General features: G+C 34.9%; 1 protein-coding gene across 5 annotated transcripts in view; it reads left to right on the top strand.

Moving 5' to 3' along the window:
* WDR12 (WD repeat domain 12) overlaps positions 1-15,002 on the top strand; it is a 30,569-nt gene extending 15,567 nt beyond the window's left edge. For all 5 annotated transcript variants that reach the window (XM_077154777.1, XM_077154776.1, XM_077154775.1 and 2 more), the window contains 7 exons: positions 845-890; positions 2,350-2,435; positions 6,719-6,859; positions 6,969-7,074; positions 7,226-7,358; positions 13,824-13,896; positions 14,652-15,002. In XM_077154777.1, the coding sequence (XP_077010892.1) occupies positions 845-890; positions 2,350-2,435; positions 6,719-6,859; positions 6,969-7,074; positions 7,226-7,358; positions 13,824-13,896; positions 14,652-14,729 (663 nt within the window). In that variant the 3' untranslated portion in view covers positions 14,730-15,002. The remainder of the gene's footprint in view (positions 1-844; positions 891-2,349; positions 2,436-6,718; positions 6,860-6,968; positions 7,075-7,225; positions 7,359-13,823; positions 13,897-14,651) is intronic.
* Positions 15,003-21,446: the final 6,444 nt, after the last annotated feature.

The raw sequence follows: 21,446 nt of genomic DNA, 5'->3' as shown, positions 1-21,446 counted from the left end.
TAAGCTATATTGAAACATTCTAGTTTAAGTTAGGGTAACAGGACATTTGATGCATTCGAAAGTAAAGACTCAATGATTTTTTTAATATTCAGCCAAAAAGAAAGTTTACTTATTGTTGAGTCAAAACTTAAGTGAAGGGCAGTGCGATGGTGGCTCAGTGGCAGAATTCTCACCTGCAGTGCTGGAAACCTGGGTTTGATTCCTGGACCCTGCCCATGAAAAAAAAAAAAAAAACTTAAGTGAATTAATGGCACCCTACCTTTGGCTACAGGAGTCGAAAACTCATCTTGAACTTGTTTAGGCTTAAAGGAAAATTGGCTTGTGAGATCGAAGGAAAGGTTGAACAACGTCATAGCAAGAGTGATGGAATGGAGGTTCACATGGCAGCACATTCTCCCTTTCCCTTCCCTCTAAGTTGGTGTTCTCTCTCACAACAGATTGGCATTTTCCACATGGCAATAAACCTGGCTCTTAATATTACATCCTACACTTTCTGTCCGTGAAAAGAGACTAATTTCAACTCTCTGGGACACGTGTTTAAATAAAGAGGTCCTGAATGAGGATTTGCCCTTTTGGTACATTGTAGGTTAGTTGTCCATCTACATGCAAACATGGCCAGGGCTCATGAGCATAGGTAGCTCCTTTAGTTGCCATGCAGATTGAGGGTGCATCCTCCAGGAGGCTAAGAAGCTAGGTGGAATGTAACTAGTAGTGAAGAATTTCAGAATCCATGCTCCACAAAGATTAGACAAAGTAAAGGTTTAAGTTAAATAGATAGAAACAATGAGGCAAGTAATATGATGAATTATATTACATACTCTTTTTCCTTCATATATGTATTTAGTTTTGCAGTGGCTCCTGGGATAAGATGCTAAAGATCTGGTCTACAGGTAAATTAAATATTTCCTTTATTCTGTTTTATTAAATGTGTTTTAAGAATCTCTGTTACCCATAATAAGCCATGAAAATTTACCAAAGCTTTTTAAAGTATACATATTTTTGACTATAGAATGGACAAAAATAAGTTTACGTCTCTGTTTCAATTTTTTTTCTGTCCAAATATCCCTTTATTTATTTGATAATATCACTAAATTACTGCAAGTATCCACAATATGTTTGGTATTATGTTCTCAGAATTCTCCTATTCAGAACCTGGCAACAAAACAAAAATAGCTTCTGAACCATTTTGATACACTTTCCTGTTAGAGGAATCTCTCAGTTAAACTGGTTTACTTTTGTTTTCTTTTTTTAATACAATTTTATCAAGGTTCAATTTCTCACTTCAAAAGTATAGATAATAAGGAACAATAAAGAGATATAGAGGTGGAGGAAGGACTCTTAGAGGAAGGTACCTTGATAGTAGTGAGAAGACACTGATGGGAAGAAAAGAGAAAAAAAAAACATGAAACATTTAAATTTAAAGAATCTAGTAATCTAGGTTCTTAACAGACTAGAATACCTCTGTTACTTCTGAAAGAATTGCTTTGTTATAGTATTATACCATAAAGTTCATAAAGTTGAAGAAATGTTTAAACTGTTTTAAATTAGGTGTAAGATGGCAGAAACTGTATAATCCATTTTAGTAGATTTTTCAAAAATGATTAAAGCAAACAATTTTGAGGCAGGAGGTGGTTTAGTTTAGAAAAGTTTCCTTTTGTGTAATTTTTTACTTTTTTTGATAGTGCTAGGTGAGATATCTTATGATTAATTGTTACCCTTAAAGGGTTTATCAAGCAGATAAATATTTATAAAGTAGTTAAAAAACTACAATCTGGTTTTCAATCTGGATGTGATACCTAGTCAGAAGACCTTTAATAAAAATGAAAAGAAATCAAACAGAAAACACAACTATCCATGAAACACTTTTAATTCTTTATTAGAAAAGTATTAGAAAATTTATTAGAAAAAAATGTATATTATTTACTAGTTAAGGAGAATAAACATGGTTGAAATGTATCTGTTTTTGTTATTTCCTCCTTTATAATTTAAATGTAATCTGGTCAGTACTCTCCTAGAACTAATAATAAGCAGTTTTGCCTGGCTATGGGTAAAGTAATGAATATTCGAAATGCCGATCTTAAAGACAGGAAAATTTCAGATTGGTTGCAATTTAGTTTTTTAATGTACTGGTGTTTTTTTTGCTTTCTAAATTTTGAAGATTGGTAGTCCAGGTATTGTTTTTATGTTATTTTCTATTAACCAAAATAATGAGGTATATCCATTTCTTAACCGATTGAGATAACATGGAGGAAGTCTGTACCTAGAACTGTAAATATTTCTTTGAGAATGTTTGCAATGAATATTAATTATAAATTAAGAAAATACCAAATCTGATTCACTATAATACAGTCCCTACAAATGAGGAAGATGAAATGGAAGAATCTACTAATCGACCAAGAAAGAAACAGAAAACAGAGCAATTGGGACTAACCAGAGTAAGTGTATTGAGAAATTAACTATACTTGGCTTAGGTCAGTATTGACAAATATATGGTAATTTAATATATTCTTTCACATTTATGGTTACTTTTATCTTGCCTGCTACTTCAGTCATAATTATGTTTTCTTTTGGTAGGTTTGTAGAATTTTTTTATTACAATATTCTATTCTACCTTTATTTGAGTCTTCAAATATATCCAACCAATCTTACAGACTGGTAGTTTGATTATTTAGCTATTATATTTGGTATATAATGCATTCCTGAAGTTAGGATATTTTAACTATTAAATTTTGCACTAAAGGTAAGTGAAATATTCAATTACTTGACTATTTGTATTTGTGTCTGTATTTGTTTTGTTTACTAAGAATGTATTTCTTACTAGGGATGCTAGTGATAACTACTATAAATCAAGTTTAATTTGGGATTTTATTCTCATCATTTAGCTGTTAGATTGCATTACATCAAACTCGCTAAATTCATCCAGATTCTTATTTATTCTGTTTTGTTATGAAGATTGCCATAACATGATTTGACCTTTATTTATACAGTTAAATGAGAAGGACAGTAGTGAGTGGGTTTAGGAAAACATATTTTTCCTAAAGCTGTAATGAATGTGTACTAAATCAAGCACACATTTTTAACATTTCTTATAATCCTCAAAAGCAAAATATCTTATAACAATTATTGGAAATTAGGAGTGAAGTGTGCTCATAAAAGATTGGTCAAACGAGTAAAATGCAATGTGCTAGCTGGATCCATCTGAAAGTAGTGATTTATAACTTCTTAATACATTTAAACATGGACTGCCAAATTGCAAGAGGAAAGATCTGGCAGCTATCCAGCTTTCTTATCACTTACTCTGATAAGACAAATTGAAGCTGGAAATGCCTTACCAATTGGATTTTGTGCCAGTGGTAATGTAAGTTAACGAATATCCCTGCTAAAATCTCCAAGAGAATGTATCTGATTAGAAAAAGATTATGTACAGTAATTCACATCTTAAATATACAGCTTAATGAATTTTTACAAACCCATACCCCCAAATAATCACTACCCAAATCAATGTTTAGAAAATTGCCAGCAGCTTGAAGTTTCCCTTTATCCTCCCTCACAATAAGTAGTTCCCTCAAGGTAATCACTATTCTATTTTAAATCACATTTTACTTATTTTTAAATTTAATATCATATCTGTTAGACTCATTCATGCTGCTGGGCATTCATAGTTTGTTCTTTTTATTGATATATGGGGTTCCATTGCATGAATAGAGCATACTTTTTCCCTTCTCCTCTTGACAGACATTTATGTTGCTTAAAATTTTGAGCAGTCATGAATAAAGCTGCTAAGAAAGTTCTTATACTTATCTTTTGGTGCATATATGCAGTCATTTCTGTTGGCTATAGTCAAAGAGGTAGAATTACTGGGTTCCAGAGTATTAGTATGTTCAACTTTCTGTTAGATATCACCAAAAAGTTTTCTGAAATAGTTTTATCAGTTTACACTTACACTTGCAGTACGTGAGAACTAATACTCCACATCCTTACCAGCACTTGGTATTGTCAGTTTGTTTTAACCCACAACTAATTTTATCAAGTAATACATGCCTACGTTTAATAACTTTTAAGAATTATATTATTTTGTCAATTTCTCGTGGTACATTGTAGAATTTTACTTTGGTTTTAATCTGCTTTTTCCTAATGACTAATGATATGAAGCCTCAGCTCTTTGGATATCCAATTATGAAGTTCTTGTTCGTATTTTTAGCTTACATTAAATAAGTATGTTGCCTATCTTTTTCTTAATGATTTGTAAGAGTTCTCTTTATTTTCTGGATGCAAGTTCTTTGCTGGATATATATCTTACAAGTATCTTCTCCATTCAGTGTCTTGCTGATAACTTACTGTGTACTTTCATAAGTTTTTCCATTCATTTTATTTGAGGGGAACAACAGTATATTCATTTTCTCATCTAGCTTTTTGAACTCATGCATTCATAAATTATTAACTGAAATTATGCTGGAAACCCTTAAAAGTGCGAATTGCAGTGAAAATTTTGCTGCAAATAGCACATAGAAAAATTCAGATTTTTAAGACCAAAAGAATAAGACATATCAAAAACAGTTATCTTCTCTCTGCATTTCTTTCCAGTAACTGACTTTTCAATTTTAATTATGTTGCCATTCAGTTAATTTACTTATCATTTACTTCATATATTAACATATAGTAAGGTTTTTGCCTCTGTATTAAAATTGCTTTTTTCTCTCTAATAAGGTTAGACTAATTCTAAGTCTAATAAAGTTAGACTATTCTAACTTTTGTCACTACTACCAAACTAAGGTCAGTCCATCCTTCCCCAACCACCTCCCTCATTCTGCCCCTTTGTAGTCAACCCCTCCTCCCAACCTATGCATGCCCTGGCAACCACTGATCTGTTCTTTGTTCCTACAGTTTTTCTTTTTCCAGAATGTCATATAATATAATCATCCAGTATATAACCATTGTACCTGGCTTTTCCACTTAATATAATACATTTGAGATTCATCTATGTTGTTGAGATGTCAGTGGTTTGTTCCTTTATTGTATAGATGTACCACAGGTTGTTTAATCATTCAACAGTTAATAAAGTTGTTATACATATTTATGTACAGGTTTTTGTGTGAATCTTAAGTTTTCATTTTTCCCTGGTAAATAATAGGAATGGGATTGTTGGTTTATATGATAAGTTTATTGTTTTTACCATGTTGCTTTCTATCATAGAGCCTTTGATTACATTTATACTAACTGTGGTAGTTAGATTCAGTTTGTCAACTTGGCCAGGTGAAGGTACCTAGTTCTTTTGCTGTTGATGTGAGCCAGTGGTACATGGACCTCATCTGTTGTTCATTACATCTGCAGTCAGCTAAGAGACGCGCCTGCTGTAATGAATGATGTTTGATTTAATTGGCTGGTGCTTAAATGAGAGAGCTCAACAAGTAGCTCAGCATACCTCATCTCAAACACTCGCAGCTCAGCCCAGGCCTTTGGAGATGCAGAAGGAAATCACCCCGGGGAAAGTTGTTGGAAACCAGAGGCCTGGTGAGAAGGCCAGTAAGATCACCCTGTGCCTTCCCACATAAGAAAGAGACTCAGTTGAAAGTTAGCTGCCTTTCTTCTGAAGAACTAACAAAATAAATCCTCTTTTATTAAAAGCCAATCCGTCTCTGGTGTGTTGCATTCCGGCAGCTAGCAAACCAGAACACTATCTTTTCATTTTGTTTTGGCTTCCAGTAGAGGTATTTCTATTCCTTACTCCTCTAGCATGTTTCTTTACTTCTTTCAGGAAAATTTTAGAGCTGGAAGGGAGAGACCATAAACATCATCTGGCCCAGGAGTTGGCAACCTGCATTCCAATGGTCCGTTTGGCCTTGGCCTGTTTTTGTACTGCAGAGATCTAAAATTGGTTTTTACATTTTTAAAGGGTTTTAAAAACAAAAGAATAAAACAGAAACTGTATGTGACCAGCAAAGCCTAAAATATTTGCTCCCTGGCTCTTTACAGAAAAAGTTTGCATTTTTCCATATTGCAGATGAGGAAATGATACTTAAGGAGACTAAATGTAACAGATACAAAGGTAGATTGACCATCTTCCATTCCAAAATTCTTGCCTTGTCTCACATGTTGCTTATAGTTAAGGAAGCATTATACCTAATTTGGGGCTTTTAATTTAAGAAAGATGTTAGAAATTTTGGAATATAAATAAATAAGCTCTGGACGTTATTTAAAAATTAAATAATAGGACTTTAAGACACTGAGGAAATGGAGCGGTGAGAATAAACTATTGAAATTAATTTAGAAACTGGCAGCACCTTAACTTGAATCTAGGTTTATGTGATCCCAAAGCCTTTTCTACTAACTTCTACATATAACATATTTGTCAGCAGGAGACTTAAGTTTTTGTTAATGTTAATACTACTAAAAATGAAAAACAATTCTTAGCCAACAGACAGATTGGGAAGCAACAGAATATAGTTGAAAGACTATATACTTCGGAGTAATATAGGTTCAAACCTCCATCTTTGACTTATAAGTTCTGTGACCTTGTGAGTTATCTTTTTCAGCTTCAGTTTATTCATCTATAAAAGAAGAAACAGAAATATCCATTTTGGAGGATTGATGTAAGAAGTAATAAGGCAGTATGAGAGCTAAAGTGACTTGTTAAAGTATCTGGGATATGGGCTTTAGAAGTAATAATTGATTGTTTCTATTACTATGAAATGAAAATCTTTTCTCCTTTCATTTCTAGACTCCCATTGTGACCCTTTCTGGCCACAAGGAAGCAATTTCCTCAGTCCTTTGGTCAGATGCTGAAGAAATCTGTACTGCATCTTGGGATCACACAATTAGAGTGTGGGATGTTGAAACTGGCAGCCTTAAGTCAACTTTGGTAAGACTTAGAAATTCATTGTTTTTCTGATATTTTCAGTGATAAATTTCTGGGGATGCTTACTTTTAACCCACCATAACTAAGTGTTTTTTCCTTCTGTTTTTTTTAGACAGGAAATAAAGTATTTAATTGTATCTCCTATTCTCCACTTTGTAAACGTTTAGCATCTGGGAGTACAGATAGGCACATCAGACTATGGGATCCCCGAATGAAAGGTGAGTTGCAAACAGTACACTAGTTGTAAATAACATCAATTTCTCTTCTTGCTAGAAAGGTATATAAAAATTATCTGGAAGTATTTTGGGTTTGTGCTGCCTAATTCTCTTTTCTAAAATCCAACAATTTCTATCTTTTTGCTTTGTTCAGATGGTTCTTTGGTGTCACTGTCCCTAACCTCACATACAGGCTGGGTCACATCAGTAAAGTGGTGTCCTACCCATGAACAGCAGCTGATCTCAGGTTCTTTAGATAACATTGTCAAGCTGTGGGATACAAGAAGGTAAATCCTATTTATGATATACAACATAAATATACTAATTATTTGTTTTATCCTGAGAAATGAATTGAATACTGAAATAATTATCCAAAAAACAAGAGTAAAAAATGTTTTCAATCGTACTGATCTTATAAATACTGATAATCAAAGGGAAAAACCAGGATCAAAGGAATTGTCTTTATGTTATTAAGCTAGTTTTTACATTCAGAAAGAATCTAATTAGTGTTATTTTTTGCCAAAAAAGAAAAAATCCACAAGATTATAAAATCCATCTTTCTGACCTTGAAATTATTATTGTTAAAAGACATAGAGAGGGGCGGGCCGCGGTGGCTCAGCGGGCAAGAGTGCTTGCCTGCCATGCCGGAGGACCCCGGTTCGATTCCCGGCCCCAGCCCATGTAAAAAACAAACAAACAAACAAAATATAATAAAACAAGAAAATGTTTAAAGATGTTTCCCTTTCTTCCTCTCTTCCTTCCTTCCATCCTTCCTTCCTTCTCTGTCTTTCCTTCCCTTCCTCCCTCTCTCTTTAAAAAAAAAAAAAAAAAAAAAAAAAAAAGACATAGAGAAAAAGAGAGTTTAGAGAACCTATGATATATATTCCAGAAATAAAGAAGAAGGCCAAGTCACTGAGTAAATAGTTTTGTGCCTAAATTATAAATTATATGGCAATAGAAAATTAAATAAAAATATAGATTTTAAAAGATAACTAGATATTAAAGATAATCATCTTATTTATGGGCTAGTGCTACAATACTATTATATAATGTACCAATAAAGTGGATACATTGTTTATTTACATATTTTTACAAGTAGAATTGAAAATTCCTGTTTGGTGTAGTTATTTTCTTACCTTAAATTTGCCTTTTGATATTCTTATACAAGTTTATGATATGTGACTTTTTTTTTGGCTTTTTTATTCTTTATAATTTTTTATTAAAAAAAAATCAGAAGCGCGAACATCCTTAATATATGCTCATTCCGCTCTACATATATAATCAGTAATTCACAGTATCATCACATAGTTGCATATTCATCATCATGATCATTTCTTAGAACATTTGCATCAATTCAGAAAAAGAAATAAAAAGACAACAGAAAAATAAAACAAAAACAGAAAAATAAAAAAAGAATTTTACATACCATACCCCTTACCCCTTCCTTTCATTGATCACTAGCCTTTCAAACTGAATTTGTTTTAACATTTATTCCCCCGTTATTTATTTTTATTCTGTATGTTCTACTCGTCTGTTGACAAGGTAGATAAAAGGAGCATCAGACACAAGGTTTTCACAATCACACAGTCACATTGTGAAAGCTCTATCATTATTCAGTCATCATCAAGAAACATGGCTACCGGAACACAGCTCTACATTTTCAGGCAGTTCCCTCCAGCCTCTCCATTACATCTTGGATAACAAGGTGATATCTACTTAATGCATAAGAATAACCTCCAGGATAACCTCTCGACTCTGTTTGGAATCTCTCAGCCATTGACACTTTGTCTCATTTCACTCTTCCCCCTTTTGGTCGAGAAGGTTTTCTCAATCCCTTGATGCTGTGTCTCAACTCATTCTAGGATTTCTTTCCCACGTTGCCAGGAAGGTCCACATCCCTGGGAGTCATGTCCCATGTAGACAGGGGGAGAGTGGTGAGTTTGCTTGTTGTATTGGCTGGAGAGAGAGGCCACGTCTGAGCAACAAAAGAGGTTCTCTTGGGGTGACTCTTAGGCCTAATTTTAAGTAGGTTTGACCTATCCTTTGTGGGGTTAAGTTTCATGTGAACAGACCTCAAGACTGGGGGCTGAGCCTATAGCTTTGGTTGTCCGCACTGCTTGTGAGAACATCAATAATTCAGCTTGGGGAGGTTAAATTTTCCCCTGTTCTCACCATTCCCCGAAGGAGACTTTACAAATACTTTTCCATTCACTGATCAGATCACTATGGGATTCATCGGGACATCACTCTGGGCAAACCAATAAAATCTAATGTCCTACCCAAGGTTCCGTGTACTTATGTTGTTCAACCAACTATCTACATAAGTTATATTAGGAAATGCACTAGTCAAAATATAAATTTTGTACCAAATAGACATTTTTTTATTTAGTCTCACACACATGTTGAAATTTTAAAATATTAATTACCATCTATTTTCAGCACCCTGCAGTAGTGACATTCCTTTGTTCTTCCTCATGCAAAAACATTTTAAAATTTGTACATTTAGTCATTATCATTATACACTCTAGGCATTCCTAGATTATACCATCTCAGTCTTTATTGTCTATCTTTCTTTGTGATTTCATTTATGCCCCCAGCCCTCATCCCTCTATCATTCTCACATTCAGCTTCATTCAGTGTTTTAACATAATTGTATTACAGTTAGGTAGTGTTGTGTTGTCCATTTCTGACTTTTTATATTCAGTCCTGTTGAACTATCTGTATCCCTTTAGCTCTGGTTACCCAATATCTTACCCTAATTCTATGTCCTGATGGTCTCTGTTACCAACGAAATATTCCCAGTTTATTCCCACTTTTGTTTTTGGCTAATCACACTCAGCATAATGTCCTTAAGGTCCATCCATGTTGTTACATACTTCATAACTTTATTCTGTCTTACAGCTGCATAATAGTCCATCATATGTATATGCCACAGTTTGTTTAGCCACCTGTCCATTGATGGACATTTTGGCTGTTTCCATCTCTTGGTAATTGTAAATAATGCTGCTATAAACATTGGTGTGCAAATGTCCATTTGTGTCCTTGCCCTCATGTCCTTTGAGTAGAGACAGCATATAGACTGGTCCTATTTTTTAATCCATTCTCCTAGACTATGTCTTTTGATTGGGAAATTTAATCCATTAATATTTAGTGTTAATACTGCATGGGTATTACTTTCTTCTGCCATTTTGCCTTTTGGATTTTATCTGTCATATCTAATTTTCCTTCTTTTTACCTTTACTCATAGTCTTCCTTTCTACACTCTTCTCCACACCTCTCTCTTCTGTCTTTTCATGTCTGTCTCTAGTGCTCCCTTTAGTATTTCTTGCAGAGCTGGTCTCTTGGTCACAAATTCTCTCAGTGATTTTTTTGTCTGAAAATGTTTTAATTTCTCCCTCATTTTTGAAGGACAATTTTGCTGGATATAGAATTCTTGGTTGGCAGTTTTTCTCTTTTAATAATTTAAATATATCATCCCACTGTCTTCTCGCCTCCATGGTTTCTGCTGAGAAATCTACACATAGTCTTATCAGGCTCCCCTTGTATGCGATGGATTGCTTTTTCTCTTGTTGCTTTCAAGATTCTCTCTCTCTCTTTGACCTCTGACATTGTGATTAGTAAGTGTCTTGGAGTACGTGTTTTTGGATCTATTCTCTTTGGGGTACGCTGCATTTCTTGGATCTGTAATTTTAAGTCTTTCATAAGAGTTGGGAAATTTTCAGTGATAATTTCCCCTATTAGTTTTTCTCCTCCTTTTCCCTTCTCTTCTCCTTCTGGGGCACCCACAACACGTATATTCATGCACCTCATGTTGTCTTTCAGTTCCCTGAGTACCTGCTCATATTTTTCCATTTTTTCCCCTATATTTTCTTTTTCTTTCCGGATTTCAGATATTCTATCCTCCAGTTCAGAAATCTTATGTTCTTTCTCTCGAAATCTACCGTTGTAGGTTTCCATTGTTTTTTCATCTCTTCCACCGTGCCTTTCATTCCCATAAGTTCTGTGATTTGTTTTTTCAGATTTTCAATTTCTTCTTTTTGTTCATTCCTTGCCTTCTTTATATCCTCCCTCAATTCATTGATTTGGTTTTTGATGAGGTTTTCCATGTCTGTGCGTATATTCTGAATTAAATGTTTCAGCTCCTGTATTGCATTTGAATTGTTGGTTTGTTCCTATGACTGGGCTATATCTTCAATTTTCCTAGTGTGATTCATTATTTTTTGCTGGCATCTAGGCATTTAATTACCTTAATTAGTTTATTCTGGAGATTGCTTTCACTTCTTTTTTTTTTTTTTTTTTTTTTTTAAAGGAAAGACAGAGAGAAGGAAGGAAGGATAGAAGGAAGGAAGGAAGGAAGAAAGGGAAACATCTTTAAACATTTTCTTGTTTTATTGTATTCTGTTTCTCCGTTTTTGTTACATGGGCTGGGGCCGGGAATCGAACCGAGGTCCTCCGGCATAGCAGGCAAGCACTTTGCCCGCTGAGCCACCGCGGCCCGCCCGCTTTCACTTCTTTTAACTAGGGTTTTCTTGCTGGATGAATTTGTTGTCTGTCTGTTCTTTGACATTCAATTCAGCTTTATGTGGACCTCTAACTTAAGTTTTGTTTAATAGAGGAGTTTTTTCAGTTCTTGTTTTCCTGTTTCTTGCCCTGCTTGTGTGGTGCCTTTCTCCCACACACACTTAGGAGGGTCTACGTAGATACTATAGACCCCAGCCAGATTTCCCCAGACCAAACTGGCCTCATATCAGGAGGAAAGAGTCACCTGCTTTAGTTTTCCCTAGGGTGAGACCCAGCAGGTTGAAAGACTTTCCTGTGAAGTCTCTGGGCTCTGTTTTTCTTATCCTGCCCAGTATGTGGTGCTTGTCTGCCTTCAGGTCCCACCAGCATAAGATGATGTGGTACCTTTGACTTTGGCTGGGTGCATGGTGGAGACCGAGGAGAGGTTGTAGGCTGGTTTTAATGGTTTCAAATTACCAAGCCCTGGTGTCTGAATTCCTTGGGAGAGGGATTCCACCTGAGTTGGGCTCCACCCTCCTCCCCTGGGGAAGGCGCTGGGGCAAAAATGAGCACCCTCTGCTTTGACCAGGTTCACCTGAGCTGATGGCCTGTTTTTAATGGTCAGAATTTGTTAATTAATTCCACATTGGTGTTTGGTTGGGCTCAGCCCCTGCTGCTGGTAAAATCTCTTTCTTTCCCCTCTGGGAAGCGGCCTGTGGGGTAGGGGCACTGGCCGCCGCGGCTTGGGGAACTCTCGGTTCTGGGGGGACTCACAGCCAGTCCAGCTGGTCCAGATTGGGGTACGCTGTGTGTCTGATCACTGATGTGGCCTCAGGAGCTGTTCTGTATTGTTTCTGGTTATTTAGTAGTTGTTCTGGAGGACAAACTAAAATGTGCACATTGTTAAGCCGCCCTCTTGGTCCGGAACTCGGATTGGCTTTTAATAAAAAGGGATTTATTTCATTAGTTCTTCAGAGGAAAGGCAGCTTACTTTCCGCTGATGTTCCTTCTTACGTGGGAAGGCACAGGATGGTCTCTGCTGGTCTTCTCTCCAGGCCTCTGGGTTCCAACAACTTTCCCTGGGGTGATTCCTTTCTGCATCTCCAAAGGCCTGGGCTGAGCTACGAGTCTGATATGTGACTTTTAACATTCAGAAGGAATATGCATTTTAACTGGACATTTTACATAGCAAATAATCTATAGTTTCTAGTACGTTCTAAGTTCTGTGAAGGAAGTAAAGCAGGGTAAAGGGACACATCTTTGAGGAAGGCTTCTCAGAGAACATGATATTTTTGCAGTGAACTGAATAATATGAAGTTATGAGATGAACAAAGATCATGGCAGAGGGAACAGTAAATAAGGTAGGAAGAATCTTGGTATGTTGGAGAAATAGCAAGAAGGCCAGTGTTGATGGAATGGAATGAAACATGGGAGAAAGTAGCAGGACATGAGGAAGGTAGTAGTTCTATTGAGTAGGTCCTTATAAGCCAAATGGTGTTTGGGTTTCATTATCAGCTGGGAAGGTTTTTGAGGGTTTTGAGCAGAGGAGCAGGAATAGAAGCAGAGTGGCTGTTGCAATTTAGGAGAATGGTCATGGTGACTTGGACTATCATAGGAATACTAGAGATGGTAAGTGGTTAGCTTTGACATATATTCTGAAGATGGTGTTTGGCATATCTGGTTTATGGATTGAATGTGGAGACAGAAAGCAAAGATTATGCCCATAATTTCTGCCTGAGCAATGGGGTGATGGTGCCACTTACTGGGATGGGAAGGAGTAGAAAAACAGGATTGAAAGTGAAAATCAAGAATTTTGTTTTGGGTGTTTTAAATTTGTAGTGTTTATAAGATACCTGTCAGGCAATTTGTTGTACTTACCAAGTTCAAGGGAAAAGTTTGAGCTGAAGATATAAATTTGGGTGTTATTGGCATATAGACAAAAGAGTATATAAAGCCACAATTTTGGGTAAAAGAAAGGTAGTCGTGAAAGTGTGAAATTTTAAATAAATTTTATAAATTTTTATAAATAGCATCTTTCCTGAATATATTTGTTACAGTAAATTTTTTGCCTGCTAATGATATGGAAAAAACAGAGGTATTTAAGTAAATACTCAGAATTTTAAGATTCTGTGGTTATCAGGACAAGGGTACTAAACTTCTGTAAAGGTCTTAGGAAAGTGTATATATCCATATATATTTGTTTCTTTTAATACTATGAAATACATATACCTTGTTAATTTGTCATCTTTTAGTTGTAAGGCTCCTCTCTATGATCTGGCTGCTCATGAAGACAAAGTTCTGAGTGTAGATTGGACAGACGCAGGGGTAAGAATTTAATTGGTTATTTGGTGAAGAATAAAATCTGTTATTAGATTAAATCTGGCATTTGTGTTTATAGTTATTAGTTTCAGTATATCATTTACAAGTCTTGTACTCTGTTATTCATTAAAGTTATTAATAAAATTTTACATCTCATGGAAAGAAGAAACAAATTTGTCCTTTAATAATAGGAACAGTAAAATTTTAAATTTTGAAGCAGTGTTTTAAGTCCATAAATTCACTACTTTAGACTTAGTTGGATCAAAGTATTTCCGAATTAGAAAAATCTTGTGTCTGGATTATAAAATGTTGTTAAAGGCATACAATTTGTAGTTATTTTTCTGTATATTCTGTATATTTATAAACTCTTGTTCCTAAGAATTCTTTTTAAATACGAATTCTATGGTTATTTGCATAACTTGTATTATCTGTTTACCTGCAGACTATTCTGCTGTCCTTTAACTTTTAATTTTCTCAAATGGATAATTATACTCAAACTTGTTTATTGTTTTTTAGCAAATGTGTCATAGAAAGTAGAGCTTATGTCTTAACTGATTTCAGATGATCTGATTTTAAAATTTTGATAGATGTATATAATGGGAAAATTGATGCAAGTGGTTCATTTAAATATTAGCACTTGCTGCAAGTCATGTGTAGTTCTTTTTTGAATCAAAATCATCAGTATCTTGTTAGGTTTAGTTGTCACTTGAAATAATTGTATTTACTTATGTTTTTGTGTCTTTTTCTTTCCCTTTATACAGTTACTTCTGAGTGGAGGAGCAGACAATAAGTTGTACTCCTACAGATATTCACCTACTACTTCCCATGTGGGGGCATGAAAGTGAATGATAATTTGACTATAGAGATTCTTTCTATAAATGAAATCTATAGATAATTCTCAGATTATGTAGACCCGCAGGTCAACTCTTCAGAAAGCAGCCTTTTAAGTTAAAAGTTTACATAAGGTTTTCATCCTTTATAAAGCTATATTACTGTATTTTTCTTCTTTATTTTGTATTTATAATAACAACATTTTGTGTTTATAAAGTATAAAATATGAACTGCATTCTCTGAACTCTTGAAATTAAAGTGTTTTATTTTCTTTTTAAAGATTTTGGTTTGAATTAAGATTTGCTTTTGTAATGCTTTACAAAGTATATATTAGCAATGTAGTAATTAAGTTTTATTTCTGATGGATAAGTTTAGGTTTTAAATTTACTGTTTTTTTAAAAAGCATATATTAAAAAGTCTAATACATATTTTTAAATAGGGTAAATAATTAGAAATACAATTTACCTTTGGTAAAATAAGTGATATCTTTACTATAAGAAAGTAAGACTTTGTAGGTATTCAGAACATTTGAAGATGGTTTACTAAGTATTTACTGAAATATTTGTGAAGAACTTTGATAAAAGATGTCAGAGTCCTTTAGAAAGTGCATACAAATTTCCTGATAACCAGACATTTCTTTTCTCTTACTATCATTGTAAATAGGAATAGATTCTTTAGACAAAACCTTTTAATAAGATAATAAACATTCTACAGAATTTATGATTTATCATTAGCATTTATCCTTAGCATGTTAAATATCAAATATTCAAAGTAATTGTCTTAAATAATTTTTATCTTTAATGGATTGTGGAATCCCTCAAGCAGAGCACTTACACAACCTCTTAGTAATATATAGGAAGTCAATTTTATCTCCTAACTAGATTCAAGTGCAGCATATCTCAAAAGATATTCCCATTATGGAGGTGTTTGGGTTTGCTAAAGCTGCCGAATGCAATATACCAGAAATGGAACGGCTTTTAAAAAGGAAATGTATTAAGTTGGAAGTTTACAGTTCTAAGGCCATGAAAATGTCCAAATTAAGGTACCAACAAGAGGTTACTTTTACTCAAGAAAGGCTGATGCCATCCAGAACACCTCTGTCAGCTGGGAAAGCACATGGCTGGTATCTGCTGGAGGCTTTTGCTTCTGGACATCTCTGTCAGCTGGGAAGGCAAGTGGTGATGTCTGCCAGCTTTCTCTCCTGGCTTCTCATTTCATAAAGCTTTCCTGGGGGTGTTTTCCTTCTGCATTTCCAAAGGCCTCTGGCTGTGTGGACTCTGAAGCTTTTCCCAAAATGGTTCTCTCTTAAAGGACTTCCAGTAATAAACCCCATCTTGAATGGGTGGACGAGCATCTCCATGGAAACCACCTAATCAAAAGGTACCACCTACAATTGGGTGAGTCACAGCTCCATGGAAGCAGCGGGGGGGGGGGGGAAAGATCCCACGCAGCAGTACTGAAACAGGATTAAAGAACATGGCTTTTCTGGAGTACACAACAGTTTCAAACCAGCGTAGGAGGTCTGGGAAATAACATCTATACTTTGTTGTAGTGGACCACCAAATTAATAGTAAATTAAACCATTTAGGCATTTAGTTCTCTTGTAATGAAGAAGTTCAGAGGCCGTCCAGGGATGGCATAGTGTTTTGTTCCACATTCCGTTTAAGAATCTGGACTCCTTCTACCCCTAAGACATAGCCATTAACAATCAGTTATGACAATGTCCAAACTGCAAAGAAAGATGTAAATATTAGGTAGACAGCATAGAGATTAAAGCAATTAACCTTTTGGAGAGGGAACTGGTTGCCAAGAAAGTTATCATGAAGGAACGACATTTGGTCCAGATCTGGACAAATAATTGGTTGGAGGGTGCTGAGTAGATTATTCCTGGAAGAGGGAGCAGCATGGAAGCATCAGAAGTGATGTCTCAGAAATACTATAAGCAAGTAGGCATAATATTTTTATATGAAGAATAGAAATGCTAAGAAATTTAATTTTGTTTTCCTCTTTTAAATAAAACCATCTTCCAGGTCTTCTGTAAGACAAGATGGTCTTTTCATATTGGAAAACCTTGCTGTAAGATTACCCAAAGATTATTAGGATAGACATTTGAATTTTTTAAAATTGGTATTCTACATAGAATGTTTAAAAACAATAATTTCTTTGAGTAGATGACCAGAATTTATGCCATATCCTTTTCCTTTGAATTTAGAATTAACATTTTGGAGCTTTTGCCAACAGTGCATAATTATGTATCAGAATGTTTCCTAGCATTATCATGGAAACAGAACAAATGAAAGTTTAATTTTGATATTAATATAAAATAGTTGAATAGTTGAACAAACAACCCTACGTAACAAAGCAAATACCATCTGAGAATTTCTGACAATAACACTGAAATCTGTTCAGACAGCCTAAAATTCCTTTGATATATTCTAGTTTTGAAAAATCGTCATTGCTTATGTTATATAAAGCAAATGTAAGGAAAAATACTAATCTTTGATAGTTGTTAACATAGCTCCTATTCTTAAAGGAAAAAGGTGACATTTTATGACTGTATATGCAAGAGATAGTCAATTAATATCTTTTTTATAAAAGCTATTAATAGGAGGGGGTGCTAGGGTAGTTCAGTAGTAGAATTGCCTGCCATGCGGGAGACCCGGGTTTGATTCCCAGCCCAAGCACTTCCCAAACAAACAAATTAACAAAACAAATTCAACAAATGGTGCTGCAATAATGGGATATTCACATGGAAAAAGAATGAAATGTGACCCCGCCATACAGCATACTAAAAAAAAAAGCTACTAATAAGAATCAGGTTCATAAGGGAAGTAAAATCCAAACTTCTAATAAAAAACTCCAGGGTGTAAAAACAGTAGGGGACAGGCAGTGGTGGCTCAGTGGCAGAGTTCTTGCCTGCCATGCAGGAGACCTGGGTTCGGTTCCTAGTTGCCTGCCCATGTGAAAAAAAAAAAAATAGCAACTTGTGGTCACTTTAATACTGATGCTTTTTTACTAGTATAGACTTCAAGTTAACATAATAATAAAATTAATTAAAATTTTGTTATATGAACAAAATATATCTTCAATGTAACTTAGTAGTAATGTTTGTATAATAGAATTTGGCTGTCTTGCGTATCTTTTCCAATGATTTGTAGGTTTAAGGAAGTAAATTATTTTCTGGTGGTATCTGTAAAAGGGAAATAAAATTATATCCTACTAAAATAGTACTCTGGCATAAGTACTATATTATCTGTATTATAAAAAGAAGATAGTTGTTAGAGCGGGTAAGTTATTTACGATTATATAGCCAGCCAGTAAATGGCAGAGCCAGGATTTGAATTCAGGTTTATCTTTCTAGAGCTCAGGCTCTTCACGAGTACATAGTCTATCTGTTCTTATTTAGTGCATTAGAATGACTTTTTTATCAATGTAAAGAATAAGTATGAAAATACCTTCAGATACATAAAAGAAAGGAAATATATAAATTTTGGGGTGGCATTTATTGGTACTAAAATACCATAAAGTTATGTGCAGCTGTGCATTTTTGGCCTTGAAAATTCACTTAAATTTTAGTATACCATGAAATATGTTAGCATAATAGTAACCAAATATATACTTTAAAATGTTTCTTTATTTTCATGTAGAAATTGTATATGAGCAAGAAGTAACTTTAGAAATTATCCTATTGATTCAAAACATTGAATTATAATGTTATTCTTGTCACTAAAAGAAGCCACAACACAGACAGATCAAGTAACTAGTATGAGGGAATAAAGCTAGTTAATGATAGAGCTAGGAGACATGCCTCTGCATATTGAAGACTACAGCAAAATCATCTTGTTAGTTACAATCTGAAAGAATTTTTTTGTTTCTAAAATTTATATCTATAGTTTAAAAAAAGTATAAATTATATGCCTGGGCCTTATTAATACCAAGTTAAATTCAGCGTTGTTTTTTCAGGGGGAAGGAAACACTTTTTTTTTTAATGTCCACAATATTTCATATTAAACAAAAATAACATCCTATAATAATGTCTGTAATTCTAGACTTGCTTGAATAACTGAAAATATAATAGGGGAAAGAGAATATGTTAGGCTTGCAATGTTTAAGTAATTTGTGTGATCACCTGGGAATATAGATCTCCATCTCTTTCCTAACAGCCATTAGTACACTACCTGTAATGTTTCTCCAGACATCCTTGGTAAAAATCAGATTATAAGGCGGAACAGCTGGAAGAATTAAACTATTTCCACGATCTCAGGTTCAATAGGTCCCTAATATTTAAGAGTAAAATTATACAAAAGTCAGAATTCTTAATGTTTTCTAGTATCAGCTGAGATTTTATTGGGGTGGTTAACCAGAGGTTTGCCTGATAATGCAAATATAAAAGATCATTTTTCACTAAGGAAACTAGGACTCCAGGTTTAGATCCCAGATTTGTGGGTCCTACATTTTAAGTCATCTCATGCTCTTCTTTTCTTGTTAGTTTGCAGAGTGAAAGTCCACAGGAGATGAAAACACTTTTTTTTTTTTTTTTTAACATGGACAGGCACCGGGAATCGAACTCAGGTCCTCTGGCATGGCAGGCAAGCATTCTTGCCTGCTGAGCCACCGTAGCCTGCCCAAAAACACTTTTTATACTAGAGTACTTCTGTTACATGTTGATGGAAAATGATATGATCTATAAATGTACTTCAAAATGAAATTAAAATCCTCCATATAAAGGTATTTTAATGGTGTTAAATCCTTTCATTCTCTAAAGTAGCACTAAATTTTAATTGCTTCACTACCTCATTTATTTGTTGAGAAACTGTTACTAGCTATTTAAATGTCTTACCAATCTAACAGCTAAAAATAGATTTTCTTTTTATTCATTCAAACAATTGGAATACTAGCAGTAAGATCTAATTCCTGCCCTGGAAGAGCATAAGGAGCTCTCTCTACCTTACTCACTGAAGCCACACTTGTACAGTTTTCTCAGTGACTTCTGAAGGAAATGAGATTATGTGTAAATTGCTATATTTCATGATGGTTTGGAGGTAGCATGTAGCTTTCTGTAATTGTCCCCAATTAAGAGAACAAAATCAACAGGTCTGCCCCCCTTAGATTTTCTGTAGTGTTCCATGGATTACCTTTCCCTGCTTCAGATTCAGATTTCCTTGCTTCAGTTAAACTTCATCCTGTTAAATATTTCCTAAAATGTCCCAAGAAAACTTCGCATGGTGCACATGGCACTTTGAAGCTCATTTTGCTTACCATATTAGTTAGCTATTCCTCCTGGGGGGGGGGGTGGTGGTGGTGGTGGTGGGGATGTTCAGTTATTTTTTTGACATTTTATGCTGTCTCCTTCAGTTGTCAAATTAGCCATCTTTATTGATTAAAAATAAGCATTTTGGATAAATTGTTTATCATTTAAATAAACATTTATGGCTTAGTATATATTAAGTAATGTGATAGAAGAAGGCTCTGGAAATGCATAAGGTTTTCATTTTGGAGCAGCTCAGCATCTAATGGGATTGAAAGGTAAATAATTAAAATACAGTACAGTTGTTGAATGAGAGTATCGGTATGGTATGCCCCTTAGGAAGGGATGCCAAACAACCAGGATCAGGAAGAGCATCCTTAAGAAGTACAGCAGTCGTCCACGTTTGTCCAACATTAATTCTTAAACTTTTAAGGATGTGCTGCACTTTGAGAATCTGAGGAAAGCTGTGGACTCTGAGCAAAACGAGATATCAGAATTTTGCATGTAATTTCAAGGTATTCACCAATCTCAGAGTAAGAATCCCTGGTCAAAAGATATCTTAAAACTTTCAGTCCAAATTTACCCTCTTTCCTATAAATACCTCACTCTTCGGTATTCTAAAACTACTTTGGGTTTTTAAGGAGGGTACTTTGTACTATCAGTATGCCATTATCTCATCTCTGTCCATCTTGCTTTTACAGATTTTAGTTATCAGTTCAAGTGTAAATTTTTTTACTTGCTAACATAGTTGTAGTTAATTCATAGTTTGCAAAATTTTAAGAAAGCTGATACTTTTTCAGTCGTCTTTAAAAAGAAAACCAGCACTTTGCAATTTATTGAGCTCTCTTCTACCAGTAACATCAGTTTTCCTTTTGCTTTATTTCTAATTTTTATCTGAGCCTTTTAAACTGAGGTTTTGCCATTTACTCTTGAAGACTCATTTATGCCAAAATTATGGTTACATATATATGTGCATTTGGGGTCAGTTTTAACAGTTTTTAACTTAGTTCTTTTTAACCTTTAAAATGAGGGTTAAGCTGTTGCGCGTGAACACCTACCACGTGCCAGGCACATACCGAAAATTGCCCGATGATTCTGGAATGATATTCAGAAGCTTACCGCCTTACACGGGAGGCCCTGGAGGGTGTCTGGCAGGTGCAGTTAGAACTCCGAGAAGGGAGGGGGGACCCAGGCTAAAGGCGTGAGGTTCAGAAAAGAAAGCCAAGAATTCCTTCCACTTACCACGCCTCAGTCTCATAATCAGTTCTTTTATACTGATCCCCTGACCGGCTTAGTGTTTGTCACTTCACTTGAAGTAAATAGGAATTCAGGCAAAGGAGAAATAAAGGGGTTACTGAGCTCATTAAAGAATGGACGGAGAGAGACACCTGTCCACAGCCTGAACCCCCACTGGGTTAGGCTAAAGGCGGAGAAAGAAGAGATGCCAGGTCCGAGGTACTGAGTGCTGCGCAGTTCC

Source organism: Tamandua tetradactyla, chromosome 3, assembly GCF_023851605.1.
Source record: "Tamandua tetradactyla isolate mTamTet1 chromosome 3, mTamTet1.pri, whole genome shotgun sequence".
NCBI lineage: Eukaryota > Metazoa > Chordata > Mammalia > Pilosa > Myrmecophagidae > Tamandua > Tamandua tetradactyla.
This window is presented reverse-complemented; position numbering and strand designations above follow the sequence as displayed.